This window comes from Diceros bicornis, chromosome 10, assembly GCF_020826845.1.
Source record: "Diceros bicornis minor isolate mBicDic1 chromosome 10, mDicBic1.mat.cur, whole genome shotgun sequence".
In the NCBI taxonomy this organism is placed as follows: domain Eukaryota; kingdom Metazoa; phylum Chordata; class Mammalia; order Perissodactyla; family Rhinocerotidae; genus Diceros; species Diceros bicornis.
In genome coordinates, this window is record NC_080749.1 from 45,949,716 (window position 1) to 45,976,958 (window position 27,243).

Sequence of the window (27,243 nt, forward strand, 5' to 3'; positions counted from 1 at the left end):
AACAAGAGTGACAGGGTCTAAACAGTAGTGAAAACATGTTGGAGAAAAAGGACTATGAAAATGGGGATGGGTGCTCTTCATACGTACGCTAGAGGGCCGTCCTGAGGACTCCGCTTCCTCATAAAGCCAAGTTTCCATCTGCGCCACGTAACTTGGCCCTTGGCAAACACAGAGAAAGAACACATCCACCTTGCAGTGAGTGAGCTGTGCAGCCCAAATCCAAATCCAGGCACTCCTTAGCAACCAAGACACTCCTCTCTGCAGCAAAAGCCTTCCTCAAAGATAATATTTAGCCATAAAACAGCCTCCATACCAATTCTTTATGTAATCCACTTTACAACTAGCTAATTACATGTGATCATCTTTCACTTAATTGAACCTACACTCACATTATTCAATAATTAAATGATATGTCTAAGCAGAAATATAAAGCACAAAACAGTTCATTTGGAAAGGAATCACCAGGGACCTAGGAAGGACTCAGGTCAGAAAATTAAGGGGACCTTAGTTTCAGTACGTAGGAGAAAGGCCAAAAGCTTGGAAATTTCTACAATATTTTAAATCCTCTTCAAAGCGTGATCCTATGTTACAAACTACAGCATTCCCCACTCAGCTGTTAGAAGCCCAAGAAGCGATTTGCTGTGTGATCGCGGATCTATCTGCACAACGCTTTGCAGACCTCCGATCCCATCACCAGAGAAGCCCCCTCTTGTCAGGATCTGCCCAGCTCCAATAAAGCAAAATAAACATATAGCCCATGCTTCCGGAATGAAAGTTGGCTTTTCTTCTCATACCTATGAACAAAAAATAGAATGGTGTTTTAAAATGGGCAGACCGATCCATTTTATTTTTTCTCTCCCTCTTGGAAGCTCCAGGAAAAAAAAAAGAAATACCCTAGCCAGATGTAAATGGTTATTTATACTTATTTTCTCATTGCTTTACAAATGTTAACATATGCTGTCACATGATAGCCCATAAGGAAAATAACAATACGAATATTAACTGAATAGGAAATGGTCAATTAAAACTAATAAAGAATTGATGGCTACTGTGAAGCAAATCATAAGTATTTGTAAAATCTTCCCTAAAGTTTTGTGCCTGCTACACAAATTTTTAAAATTCTATGCCAAAGTGGTGATATCAATTAATGTTCCACCAGTTAACATTAGACTTCTGGAAAATAAAACATCCTCCTGATGCAGAAAGCAATTGTGTCAATGAGCAACCTCCAGTTTTTAGGGATAAGGGTAGTCATCCATACAACTCTTCAAAACTACGAAATTTCAGCCTGGAGATCTACGGTCCTTAGAAAGAAAGACAAAGTAAGATTTAGCAAGGATACAAGCTACCCATTAGTGAAAAATATGAAGATTAAGCAACCTCTGGTCTGTCCTTGGTTTATTTTGCTTTTTATTTTGGTAAGACTAAATGACCTTCCTCCACAGGAAATAAATCTGTAAGGAGCTGACAATCACAGGCAACTAACGCACTGACCAACAAGAGAGTATTCTCAAATTATGGTTTTGGATGTAGCAAATGCAGGTGGAAATGTGTTTGTGAAAAGCAAGGTAAAGCAAAACACAGGCAGACTTGCACGACTGCTGGAAAACGGAATTGAGTTTAGTTCTGTGCAAGATTTCATGCTGCCTGACTGTGACATAATAGTGTCAGCTAAATGAAAGGTTTTATTTAGTGCCAGTTTTAACAAATCCCGATGTTTAACTTATGACACAGTAGGGATTTGGGGGTCTTCCTCATCACCTTAAAAGGAAGTAAACCAGAATCCAGCATGAGGTGAAGATGCTATTTCATCTTGTACGGTTTCCACCCTCATCCCAAGTAATAACTTATTTATCGGTAAAATAAAGACCTACAGCATTAGCTAAAGAGACACAATTACAAGATTACACGGAGTCACTGTTCACCTGTACACAATGGTTTGTCTGACTACAAAGAACCATCCATTTCAAATCTTTTCATTTCATACAAACTCTTTATTGCTTCACTAACACTAAAATGGACACACTTGTGCACACACATGTGTACACACAGACATACCATAAGAAAAAAGAGCATTCATTTTTAACCACAGAGCTGCAATAAAATCAAATATCCTTTCTACACCAAAGGCATTGCCTGGATTAGAAGACGCTTGCCGCTTCTCAAAGCAAGTCCAGTGACCATAACAAATGTACATTTTACCAGCCTTGGAATTCTAATTGTGTTTAATACAGTTTCATGTTGCATCAAAGTACAAAATCAATACCATTTGTCCAGCACACAGGAAAAATGGAATCTATAAACGGCTCTTATTGAGTAATTAAACACCTATTATTGTCATGGGTAGTGAAACAATGAATATGATAAGATAAATTTTTGCAAGAAAATACTGCAGTGATTAATACCTCCCTACGTATTAAATAAAAATGACTGCCTTTTGTGCAGTACTGCTGGCAGAAGAACGGGGACGCGAGAAGTAGTTGCCAGTGCCACAATAACAGGCTAACCTTGAACTGAACTCCTTTCCTCAAGAAATTAAACGCTGTAGCAGGACTTTAAATCCCCCCACTTAGAGCTCATTTGTGCGCCATGTAACCTGCAGTTCCTGAAAGGAACTCATTATCTTCAAAAGGAGAATCCCTTTATAATTTCTTTATGAATGTGTATATTGTTTCTACAAAAAAAAAGTATTCCAAAAAGGATAAGAATATTAACAGTGTAAGCAAGGCAAGGAGACTTGTACCAATCAGATATCATTTCTGCTTCCAGGAATTCAAGCGCAGAATGCAATCTGTTATGGAAAACTGAACATTAGACTGAGAATGAGGTTAGAGGAAATGCATATTTAGAAAAAGAGATTAATCTGTTAGACTGATGCTAACGCTCCTGGTTACTCTGTTACTAGAGTTCCTGTATCTTTCTGGGTCTCTGTCTCTCTCTCCCTCTCTCAAGCATAAGCATGAAACCCCTCATTCTACAGCCCCCATCCCCTATACACACACATATACACACACACACGCACACACACACTCTTCACCCACCACATGGTTCCTCCACCGCTTTGCCTTTTTTTTTTTTAACTTAAGAATGATGCACCAGGAACAACTACAAAGTACAAAAGATGAATCTATGGATGTGACACTTGTAAAGGGTAACCCTATTTCACAAGTGAGATGGGACAAAAAAGAAAGAAAAAAGGCCACTGAAGCAATAACTGCTCACTGAATTACCATTAAATTGTAAGATTTACAATCTAATGTACAGTAAGTGCATATCTAATGGAGTTTGTCCTCTAAAAGAATATAAAGTGGATCTTTGCAGCATAAGATGTGTGTAGGTGATGTATGTTTCTTTTAATCTATTTTTTTAATTAAAAACAAAAAGTTAAAACACACAAAAAAGGGCACATTGATGCCATACCAGCCAAACCCCAAGGCAAACTTGGAAGCTTACCTAATTTTAAATGTACTTTATATTAACTATTCTCACTTTCTATCAAACTGGAATCATTCTTCCAAATACAAAAGTAAGATATATAATCAAGTATAGAAAAACAGAAGTCGTGCTATCCTTCACACAGCACTAATACAAGGACAGTTAAACTTTTTGAACTGCTTGTTGAATAAAAAAAAAAACTCTGAGTCCAAATGATTGGTTATAAATGGCGAGATTTTTTGCTGAAGAAAAAGTTTATTAGTAGTATTGTATCATTCAATAAAGACAAATAAATTCTTACGTTGACAACATGGAGAGAATTCAAATATGATACTAATGTAATCAAATGTCAATAATATTATGACTATGTTTGTTTTTATTAACACAAAAACCTCGGAAAGGAATTTATTATTTTGGAGCAAAATCACTTAAAACACTCTAATTCTTTAATAACCATTAAAAGCAAATTCTAATCATCATTCCCTGTGCTGCTTTCTAAAGTAAACATTCACGAAATAATGCCCATTTTCCATCTCACAACAAACACCTAATAACATATTATCTGGTCAGAGATCCATGCACATGGATAATATTTGAGCAAAAGCTTTCTGGAAGAGGAAAATTGATACAAGTTAGCTTTAGTAATATTATTAGAAGATGTCTTTATTTTATTTAGATCCATAGGTGTCTTTTTTAAGTAGTATTTCAGAAATCACTGTCCTTGAATTAAGTAAAATGTAAAACTATTACACCGATTTTGCAAACCTATGCTCTGCTCTTCTCACCTCTCTCCCACATGATCTGAATTTTATTTTAAAGGATTAACAGGTAACGCCTATGATCAGCAATGATATCGTTGTTCTTTTCAACCGTAGTGAATCAAGTTGGCTAAAGGGGAAGTAGTGGAATTATCAGTACAAGTGGCTATGTCACAAGCGCCTTCAGAAAGGTGCTGTATAGAAATGCCTAAACAAACAGCAGCATAAGGGATTTTATATATGAGATATATATACACAGATCTCTCTCTTTCATACACACACACACACACACACACACACACACAGCCTGCCTCTGGTTATTAAAAATATAAAATAGATTCACCACTGTATACGAACCAAAAGGTATTCGTAATCCCCCCTCCTATTAATTTTAACTTCAATACTAGTTTAAATGATGTACCGTTTTTCTCCCCCCTTGCCAAGATATCTGAAAGATTATCTCAAAAATCAGTTGGTTAAAGCCCCTCTTCCATGCTACAGTGAGCCCGAGAATTTCTAGCGTCTGATGAAGACCCGTGGACCACCTGATACTTTTTCAGCAGGGTGATAAAATTAAAGGATGGCTTTGATTTGCTTGAAGAATTACTTCCCTCACTTAATTGTTTAAAGTGCACAATATTAACACAAAGAGGGGGGAAAGAAGAAAATTAAGAAGGTGACTGTAGAGCCTGAGCTAATTGCAAGCTGATTAGATTGTGCCATGCAAGAGCTCTCCCTCCGTTACATACCATCACAAGCTCTGGTCTTTTCCACCCTGCTGCTGCAGCAAACAAGCTGATTTGCTAACAAAGTGGTCAGCTCGGGCACTTGCACAGCGGCTCACGGGGTCCACAGACGGCTGCTCTCCATGCAGAGAATCTCAAGCTCCATTTTTCCAATCTGATTACACGGCTCCTTGTTCCAGCAGCCTTAAACCTTCATGGCAGTTTACCAACATTTTCATCACTTTTTTCTTTTACAAAGCAAAAGAACTGATAAGCTCTCAGGTACCCAGGATTTTATAGTCAATGGCTGGCCAGCAGCCAGCATTCCCTCACCACACAACTGTTTCGGGCCACACTGCATAAAGCAGACAGGATTTACCAGACAGCACAGAACTATTAGAATTTTGCCATGTGTACAGGTAAGCAGCATGTTTCTGTCCCTACGGATGTCGCCCATTGTGTGTAATCACATCTAGGAAGTACAGAGACCTAATCAGTGCCCTGCCTGCCCCCGCCCCCATAAAAAAGAGGCAAGGCAAAGCAAACCAATGAGCATATGCCCATGAATTCACTATAACCCTCACTAGTGCGCTCAGGAACTCTGCCTGGTAAACTCGAAGCACCTAATAACTGTTTTTAAAAGTCCCGGTCTGATTACCTAGACCAATTACCTCAATTACCATGAAAATGATCCTAGTGACTTTTCATTAAAATCTAAAATTTGGCAGACAACACAAAATAACTGATTAGCATCTTACAACTTTGGCAATTCCCTAGAACTTTAAAAAAGACAAACCAAAAGATGCAGAAATGAAACACAAAATTGATCATCTAAAGCCACTGCATGAGAATTAATCTGACTCCCTTTCATTCCCAGAAATCACCTCGTGCAGTTAGCAGGAGTTTCAATGTAATACATTCACATTCAAAAGTTTAAAACAATGCCTGCTATAGCATTTCAAGTAGAACCTATGTGGAGACTCTTCCTCTTATGTAATGTTTTTAAAATTCATTTTTACCCATAGCCCATGGGCCTAAAATGCAAAATAAACACGGGCCTAAAATGTGAACTTTACAGTGAGATCATGGAAATGTTCACTCACTGTATGCTTCCATTAAACCAAAAAACAATAAACAAACAAAAAATAATAACGGAGCCTCCTTCAGCCATGGCCAATAACTTTCCAACAAAGATAATGAAAAGAAAAATGGCTTTTAATGGCTGTGGCTATTCCTGGTTCGTTTTTGCATAGTATTGATCTATAATAAAGGGTTTGGGAGGGGAGAGGAGGGGAAGGAGAGGCGTCTACAGTTATGGGGAAAATGTACAACTCGGCTCACACAATGCCTCAGTACTCCAGCTCACCAGTGCGCTGACCCTCTGCATCTCGGAGTCATTAGCTGGAGTCCCAGCCCTGCCTCCAGGAGGGGGGATTTGAACTCACACACCGAAGTGGGGAGATTCGGGATTTTGAGCATGCCAGACAGAAGGGTCATTCCTCCTCACTGATGAGGAGGACGCCTGTCCCCTGGGGAGGGGAAAACTGGGTGAGTGACTGTCGTAAGATTCAGGCAATGGACGTGCTGCTGACTCAGGAATGGACTCTGACAGCCACCCTGCTTCCGTCCAGCCGCTCCGAGTGGGAGCAGTTTTAGGGCAGCAGCACTGACAGGTACATGCAAAAGTTAAGGGAAAATGGAAGAGAGAGGAAAGAGGGGAATGAATGAGCCATGCAACAGCAACTCCTTCTCGAGACACATGCATACAAGAAATAAACATTTTTCCTTACTGCAAACTGATATTGCCCAACAGCTAAAAGATGTGTTTGTGGATATGCATATTTAGAACACCCACAGTATTTCTGAATGGACTTAAAAAAGAGGACATGCATTTTAAAAACTGATAGACTACGCTTGGTATAGATCCACATCCACAATACTGCAAAACCCTATAAACTCATAGAAAGTATACACATACACCCATATATGTATTTGCATGTGGGTGGTATTCTGCATAAATGACTGTCAACTTAAAATGCCATTCTCTAATTTATATGCAAATTCTACCTCTGGTAAAATAAAAACATATTTTAAGCAGCTTATAGTGCCAACACATTATTCCCATGAATGATTCCTAGTAAACTATTTATGCCAACTGTGGGTTGTTGCTTTTTTTTCCTATGATTTATTGGATGGTGAACGAAACCACTTAAACTATAGCTGTCTGTATGAATCAGTAATTTTCATGTTTCTAATTAAAATGTAAACAGCGTAATGAAGACATCAAGTTTTTAGGCAAATGTCTCTTCCAGTGCCACTTGGGGTATGGTAATTACTGGAACAGATCTATGGACGCTCCAGAATCCTCTACAAGTCCAGATTAAAAGCATTACTGCTAAACCTGGCTTTTTACACGAGGGAATTGTGTACTCTAACCCATTCCGAATTTGCTTACAGATGTACATTGGCACTACCTTTAAAACCTGGTCATTAAAAAAAAATCAAAATGGAAAATAACAAATGAAGTAATTTATATTTAAAATGTTGATTATAAACATTTACTGGCAATCAAAACGTTGGAACTAGATCTACTCGGATTTGATTTCCTGCCATTAGCTTCTTAAGAAAAAAAAATAGAAAAGAAAAATAGCAACCAGTGTCTACCCTAAATTTCTAGAGCCTGGAACTGGGTCGAGGGGTGGAGGGAAAAGATGATTCCAGATTCAAAGATAATGTTAATTTCCAAGAGTTATTTTGTTTACATGAACAGATTAAGTGAAGATTAAATGATTAATTAACAGATCAAATGAAATAAACTCACAATTTGTGTAATTAGCAAAATTTTAAAATAATACATAATCCATGGAATAAAAATGTGTCATTTTCCCCTCTCATATTCAAGAATGTAAAAGTGCCTTTGACATGAAGCTGTAATCTGTTTTCATTTTTCTTTCAGCATCTATTTCTTTCTGAAATTCGTCAAAATTTATCCTAAAGCAAATGACCTCTTACATGTGCTGAAGAAATACATCACCTCTTCTGCCTACAACTGTTAATTGAACTTCTCTCTGAAGCCTATTTTTCCAAGTTAACCAGCATGCTGGCTTTATGTATTTACCACCTAGAATTTGAACAGTTCTTTTTTTTAAAATTATAATTCTGCACCCCCCTCCCTCCACACACCCCTTAGTTTGGTAGTTACAGTTGAAATCTGCAGTGATAAGAAAAGTCTAAAATGTAAGAAAAAAGAAAGATTTTCTTTCCCCCATTGCACCTGGACTCAAAGTCCACAGACAGACTGATATGGCCAATTTTCATATTATTTTTACATAAATGCTAGACAAGCATGTTGCTAAGGTTGCCTGTGGAATAAATGGATAAGAAATGTGAGTGTGTGCAGGGGTGACGTGAGACAGAGAAAGAGAGCAATTTTTGCACTGTTATGTTTTGTTACTAAAGTAATGCAGACAAATAAATGTATATCCACCATCCTGGGGTCAGAGGGAATGCTTAATCTAAAAGCGTTTTCTACCACTTTTCCATCTGAAAACATATAAGCTTTTTTTTTTTTCCTGATTTGGGCATAGAGACATAGTATTTTGGGGTGGCGGTGGGGTGAGACATGCAGAGAGCAAGGATCTGAAAGAGGCATATTTTGGTGATATTTAAATTTTTTTAACACCTCTGAGGGTTTTCTGAGGGAAAGAAAGCTGATTAATACAAGGCCAAGTGTTTTGTTGGCTTAAAGGTGATATCATAGTTGTGCTCAATATCAGAAGTGTTGCAAGTACAGGCATCATTTCTATTCTCTTTGTGCCAGAAAGGTAAACACTGGATTGCATTGTGGATTAAAACAATAAGAAATCCCTTTCCTCTCAGGCTTTCAAGGCCGTGTTAATCGGGTGTAATTTTTAATGAACACTAGCTGCTTGGTACTCATTCAAGACATTTCATCAGAAGGTTATTCATTTAAAAATCAACGTTTCAACCATATCAAGCTGTAACCTTTCTTGAAATGTAAATGAATGGTTTAAATGAGAAGATTAATAAAGAAGGGATGTTCCAATTCCAAGCATGGCATGCTATGTATTTTTAAATTTGTCTGTGCCAGATGCTGTCAGTCAGAACAAAAAACTGTCCAAGCAGACAATCTGTGCGTCTGAATGTTGATCATGTTGGAAAGTACAGGGGGAGGGGGGGAGTGTGTCAAGGATTCATGGTCCTTCATCTTTGCAGTAGAGCAAACACGTCTCTCAGTATAGCGACAGACAGCTGCTTCCACTTTCTAATGTGCCCTAACTTAGATCACTGAAAGAATTGTCAGCACTCAGAGAAACACACAAAGATAACACAGCCAGCTGCCATAGAGGGGAAAAACAGCACAGCTCAGAAGAAATGGGATTTGTTCCATTTGCATGATGCTGCCTCCCCTGGGCCCCTTTCTTTCAAATCCAAAGCACAAAAGACAACACTTAACATATTTGCTTAAAGATGACAACCTCATGTTGATTTCATTTGGATGTAACAGTGTCAGGATTACAGATATAAGAATATATTATATCTGTAACAGAGACTGACAAATGTACCCATCAGTGGAACTGTCTGATTCATCTGCTTATACAGCCATTTTACCATCCCAAGGGTGCCATCTAAGTAGTAACTTGAGAAGACTGAAGGTCTAATTTTATTACACCACATTTCAACCTACTAAACAATATTATTTCTAAAATAGATCATTTTTATTGGAAGTCTCCCTGATGAAAAATCCAGTAGACACCAGAGAATTTATGAACTGTATGGGTCCTTTGAACTCAATATACTGCCCATTTTAAACAACTTTTCTTGCTGTATGGCAAAATCCGAGTATCAAACAAGTGAAAGTTAGAGAGAATATGTATATTCGGAGCATCTATGTATATTGATAGACTAAACAGATTTTAGAGAGAGAGGGAGAGAGGGAAAGAGAGATTGATGGATTGATTATATGGACAACTACAAAATCAGGCCTTACCTGATCCATTTGAATAAATTCTTTGTAACCACTTACTTCTGTCTATTCCATTAGATGTCTTCCCTCAATACAGCATCCACACTTCAATAGCAACTACGTGAATAATCATTGCCTGTCAATATCTTTTGGATGTATACTCAACCTGATTTCCAGTTAAGGTATTCTTTAGGCCGAGGATAAGACAAGAGAATGATTTAAAGCTAAACTGGCTAGCCACTAGTCATTATAACACGTACAGCTTAGGAAACCATGACTCTGATCTGAAGCCTACATAGTTTTACAAATCTTTATTCTGTATGACTTTATGGATTTTGACTTTATTTTTTAAGCAAATAAAAAGATCTAGGATGATGTGATTGAATTGATTTATTTGCATCTACATTCCTTTGATTTACTTGATTGGAAATATGGGGGCAAGAATGGAGACACAAGGAGCAGGCAGAGAGGACACAACCATTCTCTTCACATACACAGTACATACACAGACACACGCACACATGTACAAACACACACATAAATGTCTGGGCACATTCAGCCCCACCTCCCAACCAACTGACTTTCCATAATAAAATGCTGGCTCCCTATGTTCCTGCTTTGTCCAAAGGAAGCTCTACTGCATGTTGCTATTTACTGGCAACAGTATAATTCACTCATTTGGTCTTGTTTTATAAAATAGAGTTAACTGCTTCTATGTGAAATTTCTGCACAGCAGATGGTTACCCAATCATTATTTTCCATTTGTTTAGTTTCTAGTAAGAACAAGAAAAACTGTGGAGGGGCGATGCAAAGAAAACTAGCAGCCTGCACGATAACCCAACCGGCGCCAGAAGACACATTAAAAAAAAACTCACTTTTATCACATAATATATCAAGGCTAAATATAATTTTGAGGGATGGGGAAGGTTACTCGCCCCATCCTCATCCATAAAGGAAAATGCCATTTGAATAATTATTTTATTTCTTAGTATAAAATCCTCTAAGATTTAGCCTCTATACTTTTTTAAAGTGATCAAAGTTTCTAGAAGCAACTTACTATAACCATTAATGTTTGTCATCACCCAAGCTGAAATCACTTTCTTTACCTCTAAGTGGCCCAGTTGTCCCACAGAAAATGGGAAATAAGAGCCATTTGTGGACAAGTACACATGCACAGAAAATTAAGCTGTAAATATCTGGACCGGGTTATTATTGGAATCTGGAAACATCTGGGGCTACAGAACAAGCCAAGCCCCATTTCCACAATGTCCAGGTAATTGCTTAAATGATTTATACCTTACTATTTCTATTAAAAATGTCTTTAAAGAGAAACATTTGTAGGCTCGGTTCTGCAATAAAACCTGGTATCTGATTTCACTTGTATAAAATCTTGTGAAAGATGCTACATTTCTTCAAGGACATATGCATGACTACACCGAACCCTGGACAAAGACTGAGTGCTAAAAGAAGGCGTGGTCACTCAAGGAAAACAATCAGATCAGGAAAAGCAAATTTCAACTGGTTTATTCATGATTAGTTTTTATTCTAATCAAAAGAATCCATCTAAAAAATCCTCTTTATGCACATATGACAAATACATGCAAGTCATTTTAGGGTGAACTCTACCTCAATATCCATTTTCAATTTCAGTTTTAACTAATTTCTCATAAATCTTGTTTACTGAATCTTCAACTGAATATCATGCCAAACCTATCTCCTAAGGGACAAATAAGGGCCACCTCCCAGACAGACCCAGGCCACTTAGTTAAGAATCTGGAGTGAGATTTAAATTGACTGACTTAGATGGTGTCTGTGTGGACGTACCAACTGGCCCACTCAGAATGAAAGAGCTATCAATGCTGTCATCTGTTTCATAGGTTGCTCTACTGAATAAACACACACATACATTCACACCCACATACACTCAGACCCACACACTTAACTGTATTCACTTGAAATAGTTTTATGTTTCATTTCAGATTTTAAGCCAAGAGGACAAATATAGCTTCATATTCTTCAAGAATTGCCATGTCTAGACCTAACAAAAAATTCAATTACTGACAGCTGTCAACTATGCTTATGAGGGCAAGGAAAAAAAAAAAAGGACAAAATAAACTATTCACCACAGACTTTTAATCATGGCTCATATTTTGTGGCCACCAACTTACATTACTACCCTCTCTGGGGAATCACCCAGTTTTCCTCCATGAGAGGACTAAAGAAAAATGGCTGACATTTTAGGTGTGAAGAATCTGCATGGATATTTTTATTTAGTTAGTTTAACACCCCACAACTTCCTGATTACAAGCCAGGTAGAATTTTCAGCCCAGGTCTTTTAAATCTTCCCTTGATTTAGTTTGGTTGCTGGCAAGCCACCATCAAAAGACTTTACAATACATAGTTGTTACTCTCAGTCTCATGGATTTTAACTTTATATTTAAGCAATTTTAACTTGCTTGAAGTTTACTGAATGGTCTGCAGAAAATCAGAAGAGCTAATTGAACCAAGGAACTAAATAGACTGTTGTAGTCAAACTGCAATAATGCTTTTGCTACTTTTAACATCTTTTTTCAGAGTTTTTACTATTCTATCTACAATGTACTATCCTTCTTTACTATCGAATCTCTTTGCTGAAGATGCAGTGTTTTCATGCAATAAACTAAGCAACATTTGTCCACTGTAGCTCACTTAATGGCATATCTTTATAATAATCCAGCTTCAACAATCAACACTGCAGATGTTTTCTTCCACATCAAGTATATGAGATCAACCTAGATTTCAATATGAAGTGGTAAGACAGCATCTAGAACTTTTCAGATCTGAAGAGCCCAAATTGGAAGAAACCAGTGAGCTTTCAGTAAAGGTTATACAGGTTGCCTTAGTAAAATTGTGTTTTTAAAAGAATGACAATAGAGCCTTTGTTTTTTCTGAGTTCTTTCATGAAGCAATGTGAACAAGTGCTTTTCTCTGGTACATCTATCTTTAGGTTCAAATACACAAAGATAAAATAGAAACTTTGTAAAATACTGTTGACTAACTCATTATGATTTCAACATTTGATCAAATTGAATTTCCCTTAGAAAATTTTGTAATGCTATTTGTTATAATGTCAATGACAGGTTTGAGAAAGAAAGTGACTATTCCACATGCACACTAAACCCAACTGGTAATGCAACTGAACCACTAGAAGACAAGGTCATTGGGTGTAACCCCAGAAAATTGTTTACTGCCCAGTATTTAGTACAAAATAAATTAATAGTGTCAGACACTAAATATAGAACAAAAATATGCCAATTAAAATATTAACCAAAGACATTCACAATCTACAGAGTCAAAAAAAGTTATCATATCAACTGTAGATCAACTAGTTTGCATCTCACATCTTATCACCCTAAATACCATCATATTCCCACGGAAATCTTTTCCAAATACTGTTGGAGCACACATTTGCACACTGCCTATTTATCAGAGAAAGGACAAAATAGAAAGAAATGCCTTACGAGGTGCAGATTTCCATGTTCAACCAAAGGCTGAATAACCAACTGTCAATCAACCCTATGTTGGCAAAAAGTTGATTTGGAAGTCTCCTCGTCTAATATTTTATGGTTCTGTACCCTCAAATTTTTCTGACTGCAAACATACAAGGAAAAACATTAAATATGTAGAGCATAGTGATTTGAAGCCATTTGTTACTGCCTATAATCAAAATAGGCTACAGATTCATTTTGTAAGATTTTTAAAGATAGCATTATATTGTTCTGTTTTTATAAAATAGTTTAAATGCTCTCCTATCCAGAGATATGAAAATAGAATAAAAGACTGGAAGTTCCTATTAGGTATATAATTATAAAACTATTTTTCAGGGTTATAAAGTCTTTCTTTGGTAATTAAATTACCTGAAGAATATAGAAATTTCATTTTTTAAATGAAATACACAGTTTTAATATATCTGTTCTTTAAATATTTTTAAAAGTATCTTCCAATTTTTTTAAAGATTAATAAAACCAAGTGACAGACTCCTACGCATTTATCAATTCAATTCACCAAACGTTTATTGAACACCTATTATAGGTCTGGCATTGTACAGGCATGTTGAGGAGATTATAAATAAAAAAATGAATTAGATGTGGTCGGCTCTCAAGGAGTTTACAATTTCATAAATGAGAAACACAAATGCCCAGCAATCTATAGTAGAAGAAAAATGATGGCAAATGAACAAAAGGAGATTTTTTTTTAAAGTGCTTAGAGAATATCAAGTAGATGTTGACATGGATCCTGATTAGGGTGGCTCAAGAAAGTTTTCATAAATGGTGCAACATTTGAGCTAGATATCAAAGTCCTGGTAGGATTTCAACAGGTGGAGAAGAGCATTCCAGGGAGTAAAAAGAAGATAAACAAAGACTAGTTAGGGATAAAGTAGAGGAAAAATAGAATTGCTTCCAGTTTAAGTTCCAATTTTCATACTGATCTATAGTTTATCTATATTTTTTAAAAGATTTGAAGTCCTTAAAACTCCACTACTGCTTAAATTAATCTGCTTGTCAGCCTATTTATATCTCTTACAGGGAAAAACCATTGGCTAACAAATACTCATCAACTCTCAACATATTAGAATTGCTGACACATTTGCTTGCAGCCAATTGGTAAGCATATTTAATGAATGGTTACCATCTCTCCTGAAGGGCTTAACAAAGTGATAAATGGTCCTTGAGTTTCCTCCATTGTTTCCAAGACAATTTCTGCAGTTTCTTAAAGAGAAACAAAAAATCTTTTTCATCAGCCGTCCGTTGGCCACTAGCAATGTTCCAAGTTACTCAAGCTCACTAGTCCATGACCAATCAGTCATGGACTATACAGAACTGGATAAAATCTTAATAGTCATTGGATCAACTCTCCTTTTATAAAATAGTAAACTGAGGCTCAGAGAGGTTGAGTAATTTATCAAAGGTCACAAATATGACAGACTGTTGGCTTCTCTGACACTTTTCTTCACCATTGTCACTTTCCTGAGGTATCCTTAACAGCAACGGTGGCAATTTCTTAAGATTCTTCACAGATTGTTTTTGAACTTTAGCCAGATACTGAGCTATCTCTGGTACATATCGTTAGTATATTCTATTCTGAATAGATATCTCTAGTTTTATGACTTCAAACTAAGAAGAATGATATTTTTTAGAAAGCAATAAGTTTAAGATCTCATGAAATGTATAAAGTACTGGTTCAGAGATGTGGTTCTCAACCCCACTTTACATTAGAATCACTGGAGGAGCTTAAGACAAAGTGGTCATTCCCCAAACTTTCATTTAACCAGTGTGAAGTAGGGCTTTAGCAAGCTTTTTCATTTGTTTGGTTGGTTTTTGGTCATTAGAGTACAGCTAGCATTTACAGAGTAGACACAAAATTTATCATTAAACTTTGCTTAAATCAAATCAAATCATACATCTATCTACCTTGATGATTTGAACTCCTGTAATAGGAATAAATGCATTATTTTCCAAAAGAAGCCTTAAAAAAGACATACCCCAATCCTTGATGGATTTTCTTCTATAACTTCATTTATGGCCCAACCAAATTGAGTATGTTGAGGGAGAAAAAAGAGTCTAAGAGTAATATGAATCATCTTTAAAGGCATGCATATTTTTTGCACTTTTTCAAATTATGGAGAAAAAAGGAGGAATAGTTCTTTTAATTTGGGTGATAAGAAATTCCATATATTCAAGATTTGATGTAGAACCTGCCATTTTAAAAAAGAAGAATATAATTTGTTTAGATTATAGTGCTACATGCTATTTAATATGTACTAGTCACTAATTCTTAATAAATGATCACTTTTCTCACATAATTACATTAGGATTTAATTTTTTTAATTGCCAATATCATTTTTAACAACAGTCATATGACAAGAGTCCTTATCCTCAGCTTTCCTCAACAGCTTCCTAATTTCTTTTCCCTTTAGCTATTTCCTCATTCCTACAAGTAGTCTTTCACCTTTTGTCCATGCCAAAAAATGCTGCTATACTTTCCTCCCTCTACACGGCACAATGTCCTCTTAATTAATTCAAACTACCTCCTCTCGATCTAAACATCATATTCCAGGGGCTTAAGTGAAATTTGATTTTCCAGATGATCAAGTAATAACCAGCCCTACAGATAAATACTAAAAAACAAAACCAAAAACTCAGTCCCTCAAGATGGTATACAAGGTCTGGGTAAGACTGGATCCCAGGAGGAGGATGGATGAGACAGCGAGGTTCCTGGGGTGTTTACAAGTAGCAAAATAGAGAGAAAACCTTTTTCTTCCTGGCACCAAGTGTAAGGACACCCGCAGAGTTGGCTGGTAGAAATTATAGATAAATATTAAAAAAAATATGTATTTAGGGACACATGTGCATTACAATTATACATCAGCAACACTTCCCAGATGACAGCTTAGCAATAGTGGCAATTTGGTATAGCAGGGTAGATTTCAAGAAAACAGAATTATATTGGGGTAAAGTTGTGGATTTTTGCCCATCATTATGAACAAACCTATGCCACTTGTTGTGTTGTTCTCACTGGGTATTTTTAAAAATGAACAGTACAAAATAGTTTCCTCTTAAAGGTCGTTTTCTTTGATACTAAAACAAAATAAAACCAGACAAAAACCAAAAAACAAATAAAACAAGCATTAATATATTGTATGCACTCACTGAGGACTTACCAAAAGAACAAAGCATAATAAAGAACTTTCAATATTAGATTTTTTCTTAATACTTTAACTGTTTAAATGTTATTGATAGAGATTTCACACCCATGGTCAAAAAAGAAAAAAAAAATCCCAAAAGGGATTGTATATGCACAGAATTTTTCTCTTTCTAGAGGGACACTAGCTTAGTCTAAACATCTATTTCTGAATGAGATGATTCAGTGCTATTATCTTACCATACATAAGCAAATTCATATTGGTGATTAGCTGATTGGTACTCTTAGAATCACATAAAATATTTTTCCAATTAGGGAACACTTACTATATTCTTAGTACATTTAAAATCTTCCCATAGCAAGAACAAGCACCGTTCATGTAGGCAAACAAAATTCCAAAGCTGGTGATATTTTCTCCTTCTTCTAGTTTGTCAGACAAGGATACAAGCCATTCAGGGTCCCCATGTCTACATTTGAGTCATATCAGTATTCTCCTCGAAAATGTTACTTAATCTTCTAAATTATGCAAACAAAAATCTCTCTTTAAAGGAGAACTTTGCACCAACACTATTGGCGTAGGATACCACGGTAGGGGCGGGGGATTAGACCCACATCTTTTGTAAGTTGGGCCTAAAATTGACTCCAGATTTGTGACTCATGAATGGAAAGTCAGTTTTAATATAGACGTGCTTTAAAAAGTAAAAATGGCTATTATACTTAACAAGTTACATATTGGGTATTATTCTTAAAAATGACTCATAAAATATCTTTTTAAGTACTTAAAGTCATGAATATGTTCTACTCTTTTACCTCTGCTTGAATGAATTTTTCATTTTCCAGGAAAGGATACATTTTCTAACTAACCCCGTTAACCTAATTACTCATAAAGAAATACCAAAAGCGTCCCTGACATCGATACCTCCACAAAGAAATGTATCTGTGCACATGTACAAGAGCATATTCCAGAGATAATCAAAACTCTAATTTTTATTTAAAAGATTCCTTTAGATCCATGTAATTCCTAGCAGTAAAATTTATCAAAAGCACTTAAAAGTTTGCAAACAGTAAAACTGCCCCATCCATATCCTTATTTCTTCATCCATATATTTAAATTCAAAAGTATTAACTATTAAGCTTAAAGGAATAACAGTACTGTTTATTTAATGGTCTTTGTTTGATCTTAAATGGGGATTGTAATGAAAATGCCGTCAATCTTAAGGGAACCTTTTATCCTACTCAGACAATTATCTTGTAAGATTAAAATCAGTGAATCATACCTAATTAGGATTTATAATTTAGCATCATTCAGGTATATCATCTAAGAGAAAGAGTTTACAATCCTAACTTCAATTTGAAATGGAAAGGGAGAAGAAGTGAATAGAAGGGAAACAAAACAGCTATTTTGGGCATAACATTGCCACATATTTATCCAGATTCCTGGTTTAATCCTTTTTAAAGCCAAACATTTCGTATGAAAATACAACATACTAAAGGATAGGAGTAAAGTGGGAAAAGAAGGGTCCCGATTTAAATCCACTCAGAATTTGCAGATAGGTTATACAACACAGAACATTAACAAATATGCATTGTGGCTAACTATTAAAATATTTCAAGTTTACAATGCCTTAAATGCAAAACATTCCTAAACTGTGGGGTGAATTTATAAGTAATGGGACGCTGTTGTAATAGTTATTTCTAAGCCTCTTTTCATTCAAGTATGTATCAGCTGAGAGAGCAATGCCTTGTTATTACACAGAGCAAAGATTTTTCTTCTTAAAGGTCTCATATACAGTATTTCTCTCCACGAAGTCTAACAAGGCATTCAAAATAAGTTCAATTTTTTTTTTCTTCCTCAGAAATATCTTTAAAGCCCCCACCCTCAGCCCCGTCTTGGATTACATAAAAGAATAGTTACTTTTCCAAGGTCTTTGATATTTCCCTTCCTGGCAGAGTCATCTGATGTGAGAAATATCTTTTGAAAATAAATGGTGCAACTTCAAGTGCACTCAGATCCATTTCTTGCCGGACATTCCATCGTATCTCAGTTTTGATTTGAAAAAGCTGCTTGACATCAAAATTTAGTTTTAGGTGTCTCTGTATGAAGCTTGATCTCATTGAGAAGTATCTTGGGAAGCAACAATGTAAATGTTTTGTCCACCCATAAACAGAATGCTCAAACCAAAAGGAAAAGGAGTCGTAGATGGTGACTACGTCGTTCAGGGAGAAGGGGGTTATTTCAATTTAAGTTCAGAAACCAAGTTCACAATTTGAATATAACATACTGCAAAGTTAATGTAACTGCATGAAAGAGTCACTTTCCATCTTTAACACAGCTGTCACCACATGTTTATATAGCTACAACACCACTTTCTAATGTCAAAATATCAATACTGCTACTATTATAACAAGGTAATTATTTTTGTGTTTGCCCCTCTTCCCTGACTGATACTCAGGGCGTTCTGCTTTTATTTCTTTAATAGTCAGCATTTTCTATATTTTTAGATAATTTAAGATGCTACATTAAAATACTTATTTTACTTGTGCTTGAAACTTAGATAGGGTAATGGTGGTGCATGGCAACAGAGAAACTCCCAGGCTCTTATTACAAATCTTTCTAAAATTCTCCCACCCCAATCATTCTGTGCCTCAGGAATACACATTTAAGTATGCACCTGCATGCAAACAATTACAAAACACAGAGTTCCTTTTAAGAATATTTGCACAAAAATTCTTGTGATATTTGAGAGCATATATCAGGCAAAGGGCAACGTGAGTTAAAGGCAAATATTTCATGTACCAGTTCATGTACAGAAGAAGCACAAGATACTTAATGGGCCATTTTCCCATTCATTCTCTTACTCAACAACCATTAGTATCTCTTTAGGCAGAGACACATGAAATAACTATGGAATAGTCAGTCTCCAAGAAGGTAACTCAGTGACTTCCACAAAGCAGGCTTTCGATAAAAGTTTGTGGGTCGTGAAGGCAGGGCCGGCTTCATTGCCCTGCGACCTGAGCAGGCCCACAGGTCCGCCACACAGAAGGGCCCTGCACTTGGTTTAATGCCCTGCTGTTGCTGTCTTGAATTCCTAATAATTTTTGAACAAGGTGCCCCACATTTTAATTTTGCACCACGCCCCAGAAATTATGTAGCCAGTCCTAGGTGAAGGTGACAATGTGTGTTGACAGTAAGGATAATAAATCAAAAGAAAGGCAAAGAGTTTACAGCAACGTCTAGAAACCAATGCTTTCACATTACACTACTTTTAAATTTTTATTTTGAATGTTGCTGTTTCCATGAATGATATTTCCTCAGGAACCAAAGCATGATAGTAGAGGTCACTCATTCTCAGATGAGTTTACTGTCACATGTATATGGCATTTAGTCAATTGTCAGCTGCTTAAAAAGCAGACAATTGACATAAGGCAAACATTAGTTGAATCAGGGGAAAAAAAGATTTTTTTTTTGGTGAGTGAAGTAAAATGCGGTTTCTGCTCTCTTGCCAGCAATATATCCACAAGCGGAGTGGACTAAATATATAAATTACCAGCAGAAATCAAAACTCATAGGAAAGGAACTGAGGAAAGGGACTTTCAACATTACAATTTGGAAGACAGAACACATTATGTTTTACAGGTATTTTACATCATGTATTCTGTAGTAAGAAAACCTTTTTTATAAGTTATGTATCACTAATAACTTTTAATAAAAGCTATTCATGATGTGAAAATGAGAACAAAATCCTAACAAGAAGCAAAGTTTCCAATATTGTAAAAAAAATATTTTCTAAAAAAGATTTCCTGACATAAAAATACAAATACTTAAGCTGGGTTGCAGGGTAAAAAAAGTTTAACCTTGGGCCTTCATATAATAAATCATGCATTCTACTTTCAAGATGTATCAGTTTCAAAAATGAGTGGAAGCAGTAACACTATAAATGCATTGTGAAAGTCACAGTAGCTCAAATATACGCAAACATATCCATTTATACATATATTTAACATAAATACATCTGAATTGAAATTCTCCTTTGAATTTACTGCTTCTAATATAGCCTGAAACAAGAGCCCACCATATGCAATGTTAAACAAAGTGTCAATATTCAAGTAACAAGACAACAAGCAGATTTGTTGCATAAAATATGTTAATATTATTAACAGAAAGTGCCATACGATATCTCACGTTTGAATGGTTTCTGATCACCTATCTTTTCCTCCGCCTCAGTCTCTTTGCTGAGACTATCATCAACAGGTACCGTACGCATGTGCCGTGCAGGGCAGAGCTCCTGAGCAGATGTCTGTGCTGCCTAAGGAGACTTCACATGCCCACCTGCTTTGGATTTGCTTCAAACTTATCAGTACAATTGATTTTTACCATATTCTTGCCTACCCTTTATTTCCAAGGTCTGCATTTCTTGTAGTAACCATCACTCGAGTACAATTGCCATTTAAATGATAACATCAAAAATATCAAAAGGATCAGTAATCAGCAATCAGGTCAAAGCAGCTATGCTTGAAATTTCTACCATAAGCTAAATGAAAAAGTTAATCATAAAAATTCAAGTTTAGAAAAAAAATGAAAAAAACAACAAAATAAAACCCTTAAAAGCATTTGCTAAGCAGGCATTTATTTTTAGTCTTTCAAAAAAAAGTCTTTCATTTTTAATAGACAAAAAATTTAGCTATAATCCGTGTGTGTGTGTGTGTGTGTGTGTGTGTGTGGAGTTAATTGAAAAGTGGAATAATTTCCAGACTCACAGTCTTCCAAGTAGTACCTCAAAATAATTTCTAGGTTAAACTGATTTTAATAAAACATTAGCTCTTGTATATCCCAAAAGAAAGAGACAATTAAGTTTTTTTAATTGAAGAAAAAAAATTGCATTGTTTCCTGAGCCATTTGTTTATTCTGTTTTATCAATGACTCAAGATAAAAAAGCAGATATGCTGATTAATCCAGTCTTATCGATCAGTAGCATACGTCAATATTTCACACAAACGTCTGTAGAACAATTCTCCCAATCAGAAATTTATAAATCTATTTAAATTCCTGGTAAGTACATTTATTAGCTCTACAACAATAAATGTGGTACTTTATAAAAGTAGTCTGTGAAATTTGTACTCAAGAATATACTGTCAAAGGCAAAACAGCAAACATTTCTGTTAAACCAAGATTCTAAGAACAAACTAGAAAGCACAAAACATAAAAGCCTGCAATTGTTTCAAATACACCTAGCAATTCTGCTGATTTTGGACCATTAAAACTGATTACTTAATTAGGCAATCATTCAAGACATCCAAACACTCACAGACAAAAAGAGAGAGTCGTTAGCATAGCCGTCTTCACCTTGAGATGAAGATTTTCAAACATGTTGCAGACACTTAAACTTTCGGGATCTGTCCCCACGCACACACTAAGCAAAATATTAAATTCTAAAAGGTGACAACCCAAAGTTCAGGAAAAAAAGAATTTACCTATAATGACATTACTCATTTGTCTTTTCAAGTGGCTAATATTTTAAACTATCTTAGAAATGTCAAGTTATAATACAGATTGTCTCTACAGATTCTTGGAAGTACTCCTTGACTCCCCTCTGGTCATACTCTTGTACTATCTAAAAGTAATTAATGAAATTTCTGCGCTCTTGTATGTCTATCAGAAGTACCTGCCTACAAAAAGATTTTCAAAGTTTCTGCCTAACATGAATAAAAACAAGAAAAAAGATTTTCTATTTATGGAAAAAAACCCAGTCCTGGAAACCCAACCGCAGGAGTCTTGAACACAACTAAGAAAAACACTCTATGTTTTTTCCCTCAGAAGATATCAGACAATTTTAAGAATCTCACTAATTCAGTACAGTCAGGAGAAAGAAAAATATTCCATGTTTTCAAAAAAAGATGGTTCCTGAAATAATTCGAAAAAGATCCCATAAACTGTCTTTTTAGAAGAGAAAAGCAAGTCAACTCACACATACAGCTTCCAAACAGAAGTCTTACTCTCTTCCAGGAAAGCAACAAGGAGACTTTATTACCCTGCTATGATTCTTTCATTTCAGACATGAATAATTAGCAAGTGTTACTCTTCTCAAAACTCCCACCACACTCTTTGTGGTGTATTAGCCTAGTTGTTGATAGACCCCTATGAAACAGCAAGCAGCCACAAGCAGTATAAGATAAGTATCCAAAAACTCTATTTCAAAGAAGGAACACTTCTCTCCTATCTTTGCCTCCCAAAATGAAGCAGGCTGCTTTTAACTGCTTTCACACAAAAAAATTTCTTCTAACTTGGTCATTTTCTTAACAATATCTGTTAAAAGTTGAATAATGCATAAACATATTCAGTATTCAAGAATACATGGCATATGTAATCAATTACCTACCTATATTTTTAAGCTGAAATCCCAAAAGACTTGTGAGTCCATATAGTTTATACCGATAACCATCCACATGCACAATTAATAAACAACAGAGATGATGTGAGCAAGCATGTTTAGGGAAATGGTTTATATATAAAAAAAAAGTTTCTTTCCCAAATAAAAGCTAATATGTCACACATATAACGAAGATAGGAAACAGAAATAAAAGACTAAAAAGAGAGGACGAAGGAAGAGGGCAACTCTAAAATTGGAGTGAATGAAGACTCTCATTCGCTGCATATTGATCCAAAATGCTCTTTCAAAATAATTTTCCCTTTAAAACAATCTACTTTCAAAATGTCCATGTGAACCAAGAAGCCAGCCATCACTGAATGTACTATTAATATATATTTTAACAACCATCCATTTATAAAGGTCGGGGTTTCCCCCTTCAACCTTTCAACTGTTAGGTCCAAAAAACTTCACACATAGTACAATACTAATAAATAGATCTTGTTGGTTCCAGGAAACATTTTTTTTAATCTATTCTGGTCAAAATATCCTTGCTTTTTTTCTGTTGTATTAAATTTAGGATCAAAAACATCAAAGCAGCTTCCACCGCGGACCTAACTTTTAGAGGATCAATGTGACAAGGCTGTCCCTGATAGATGTTTCTCTTGATAAACGACTTGTTCAAAAGAGACATTGTAGCTTTCATTTCCTGACCACAACACACTTTTAATTTGCAACAGCAGAGCTGCCAGAGTGTGAGCACTTGCCCACTTTCCAGCCTTTTAGGTCTGTAGCTCTGGTTCCTTTAGGCCACACTTTGGAGACAAACAAAATCTAAAAATAATCAGAGTAACAGAATTACAAAATAGAAGCCACTAATGCCACTTTATACATATACACAAGGGTCTACTTTATAGATATACATATAAACTTTTCCTCCCCAGAATTCCAGTGTGTGATAACAAGGCTCCTGTGTGGACATCATTTGCACAATGGGCATTTAGATACTCAGGGAAATAAATTATGTGACTATTATTTAACAGTAAGCAGAGGCTGGGGGGGCAAATTCACACATTTAAATCTGCTTTTAAATGTCATGAATTATATGATTGCCTACCCCAACGTGTTTTTTACATATTATTCCAATGATTATTATTGCTACTACCCAGAAATCACATTTAAGTATCAATACGGTGAACCGTCAAACCATCCAATTTCTGCTCTCAGCACATTGTCCAAGCTCCGATTTAAAATTTATAAATGTAATATCCTCCTCATCACAGGCAGCAGCCCAATCTGCTCTGAATATATATTACAGCTTTAACATCACAGAGGGAAATCGCCCATCTGGCAATCCCATTCGCTCCAACAGCTCCGGGGAAAAAAAGCTGTGCTCTCTCCTCCTTAAAATATTTCTCAGGGCAAATTATGTGCATCTAAAATAAACAGTCTTCTTATTGATCGCTTCAAAGTCAACAAGTTCCAAATGCAAAATTCAATCAAATCCTTCCTATCGTGTCAGAGCGGTGTGTGTTTAGCTCAATAGTCACCAGAGTCCAACCAGAAGTGTATGTCGAGCAACGGCTCTTGTAGTCAGTCCCTTCCTCGCATTCACATTTGTGTTATGAGAAAGCAGTAACCACGGCCACATTACAGACCCCTGGCAGCTTTGCCCCACTGCTATTTTTTTCTTTCATATGCTCCCTTTCCTTCTCTCTCTCTTTCCAGGGTGACCCGCAGGGTGGTGGGGTAAATGTAACAACAACAACAAAAACGGTTTAAAGTGGACATATCCTTTGGTTATGCAAAATACTTTTAACATCTTGTTGTTGTTGTTGTTCCCTCTTAGTCTTAATTGAACATCACAAAGTGTACACACGGCATGGTCACAAGAGCTATTGAAAACCCCCTCGCACTCCATTTATCTGACCTTTTTTTTTTTTTTGGTAAAGAAAGAAGAAAGAGAGATTTCAAAGTCAATTTCAGTGCCTGATTATTTAATTCTGTCACAGGTTAAAAGTAAAAAGCGCTGACAGGCAGACAAGTGAATGGCAAGAGAAAAAAAAACAAAAAACTACCACTGTTCCTTAAAAGACATTACGGATTTTAAGCAATCAAAATATATTTTTTATTTTATGTAAAAGATATCCCTTCACTCACTCACCCAAAAAGCCACACTCGGGAGAAGTGATTATTCCACAAAGTGCAATCATTGAGAGAGCAGATAGTTAAATTGCATTAATACACTGAGAAAAAAAAAATTCATCCAGTTCTGTGTGTGTACATATATATATATATACTTTCATTAGTAAGCAGTCTTTCCCCACACTCCCGCCCTCTCCCCTCTCCACCCACCCCCCTCCCAAAAAAAAGCCCACACTGAGTTTAACTAATTTACATACCATTTGACTTCAGTAGTTATATAGTGCATTACTAGTAACATGCAACTTTGGGATTACAGCTAAAACCGATAAAAGTGTACTCCAGTAATCTAGTAATCAAAACTGAAATACATAAACAAGTGATAGCAAAAGCAAACAAGCATTTTGACAGATTATTTTAAAGGAATTATAGATCATGAGCATTTGCTTCCCAAGCAGAGTCTTCAATGGTTTTATCATGCTATTTAATTTGTCTCTCCTATTTAGATGCAAAGGAAGTAAATTCCAAAACTGACATACCATAAACACTGGTGCTACTGATCATTTCTTGCTGGCAGCACAAAAAGCTGAATTGGATTTCTCACAAGCAGGAATTCCAAAGGTTGCTTTTCATTAAAGCCACTTTTCCTCTCAGCTATCAAATGTCACTGCCTTGAAACGTGGGCCCTTTCGTCAGGTATTCATTTAACCTACATGCATATAATTAAGGGGGAAAGCAACATCAACAAAAAGGGGATCTCAGATCACAGGAGAAGAAAGAAAGGAAAAAAAGCACATGACCAGGAATGCAAGTCCATGTCAATTTCACTCACTCCCATTGAAACTAACAAGAGCTCCGGGGAGGACGGTAATAGGATCAGTGGATTGTATATACCATTAAATTATACATCTTTCTCTCCCGTTCCTTGCCAACAATACGCCCACCACGCTGTACCCCCTCCAAGATGATGTGCTTACATTTTTCTGCAACCGATCTTCTGACATTTTCACGTTCCCCCAGCCACGAGATTGTAATTTAACCTCAACTTTTTGTGTGTGCAAGATTCTTATTTACACTTCTTATTTACTTAGAAGTTAGTTCCCGAAGAAAGTCTAGCCCCACCCTATGGCTCCGCTTTCTTATTTTTTATTTTTGAAGTAAAAAGATAGTAATAAGTAAGCTCAATGTAGTGGAAAACGAGATTCTTGCAATTGCGAACTCTTAATCCCATACTATTGTTACAATGATTAAGCAGCAAAAATATGCATTATAATGTTTCACGGCTACTTTGTACAGAGAAATTAGACAGCAGGTTGGCGTACAGAATAGAAACGAGTGCAAATTAAATTTAATGTTTACGGCACAACTCGAAGATCTCTTTTATCACAGCTCTTGGATTTATTTATATTCTTTAAAAATAAAACAAACAAAAACAAAAACAAATTTAAACAGATGGTAGAAAACTACGAAGCTCCTCTTACCTGAACGCGCGCAGCGAAAACCCGATAGGTTAGCGTAGCATCGATCCGATGTGTTTGCTGATGAATGGAAGCTAGGGTTAAGTGAAGGTGCCTATGATTTGAAATCATTCCAAGTTTTTGAAGGGAAGACGGACTGCAGCCTCTGCCATGTTGGAATTTCAAACCCAAAACAGCTGCTTGGAAGGAGCCAGCATGCCAGAGGCTGGGCGCAGGCGCAGAGCGCCGCCGAGCCAAATTCAAATCACTTTCACACTAAGAGCCAAAGATCAGTTTTCAAAGGAGAGAGGGAGAAAGAGACGGAGGCTGCCGTGAGGGAGAGAAGACGGGAGGCAGTGGCGAGAGGCGGGCAGTGGAGAGAGACGGGCAGCGGGAGGACCGGGAGGGAGAGGGAGAGGCGCACGGAGCCCGCGGAGCTGGAGGGGGAGAAAGAGAGGCGGGAGGCGAGCGAGCTCGAGACGCGCCAGAGATTCATGGGCAGGGAGGGCTCAATGGCCGCGCCGCGCTGGCCGGCCGGCCGCTCGGGTCATGTTACACGGCCGGGGCCGCGGCGGCCGCCCAGCCTCGCTGACGCGCTCACGCGGCCCGGAGGGGGCCCCGAGGTCATGATTACGCGCGCGGGGACCCAGAGCTCTCCCTGCCTGCACTCCCAGGCGGCCCAGCCTGGGGACA

The 27,243-nt window shown here is 36.6% G+C and overlaps 1 protein-coding gene across 5 annotated transcripts in view; it reads right to left on the reverse strand.

Annotated features, from left to right (window-relative positions):
• Positions 1-27,038, reverse strand: part of FIGN (fidgetin, microtubule severing factor) — a 127,264-nt gene extending 100,226 nt beyond the window's left edge. For 2 of the 5 annotated variants that reach the window (XM_058549123.1, XM_058549120.1), the window contains exons 1-2: positions 26,575-27,038; positions 25,633-25,802 (exon numbers count right to left, since the gene is read on the reverse strand). Coding sequence is in view for 1 of the 5 variants with exons in the window: in XM_058549122.1 (XP_058405105.1) it covers positions 25,633-25,657 (25 nt within the window). In the remaining 4 variants the exon portion in view is untranslated. The remainder of the gene's footprint in view (positions 1-25,632; positions 25,803-26,574) is intronic. The other 3 variants (XM_058549125.1, XM_058549121.1, XM_058549122.1) reach the window with 2 other exon arrangements.
• Between the last annotated feature and the right edge of the window lie 205 nt (positions 27,039-27,243).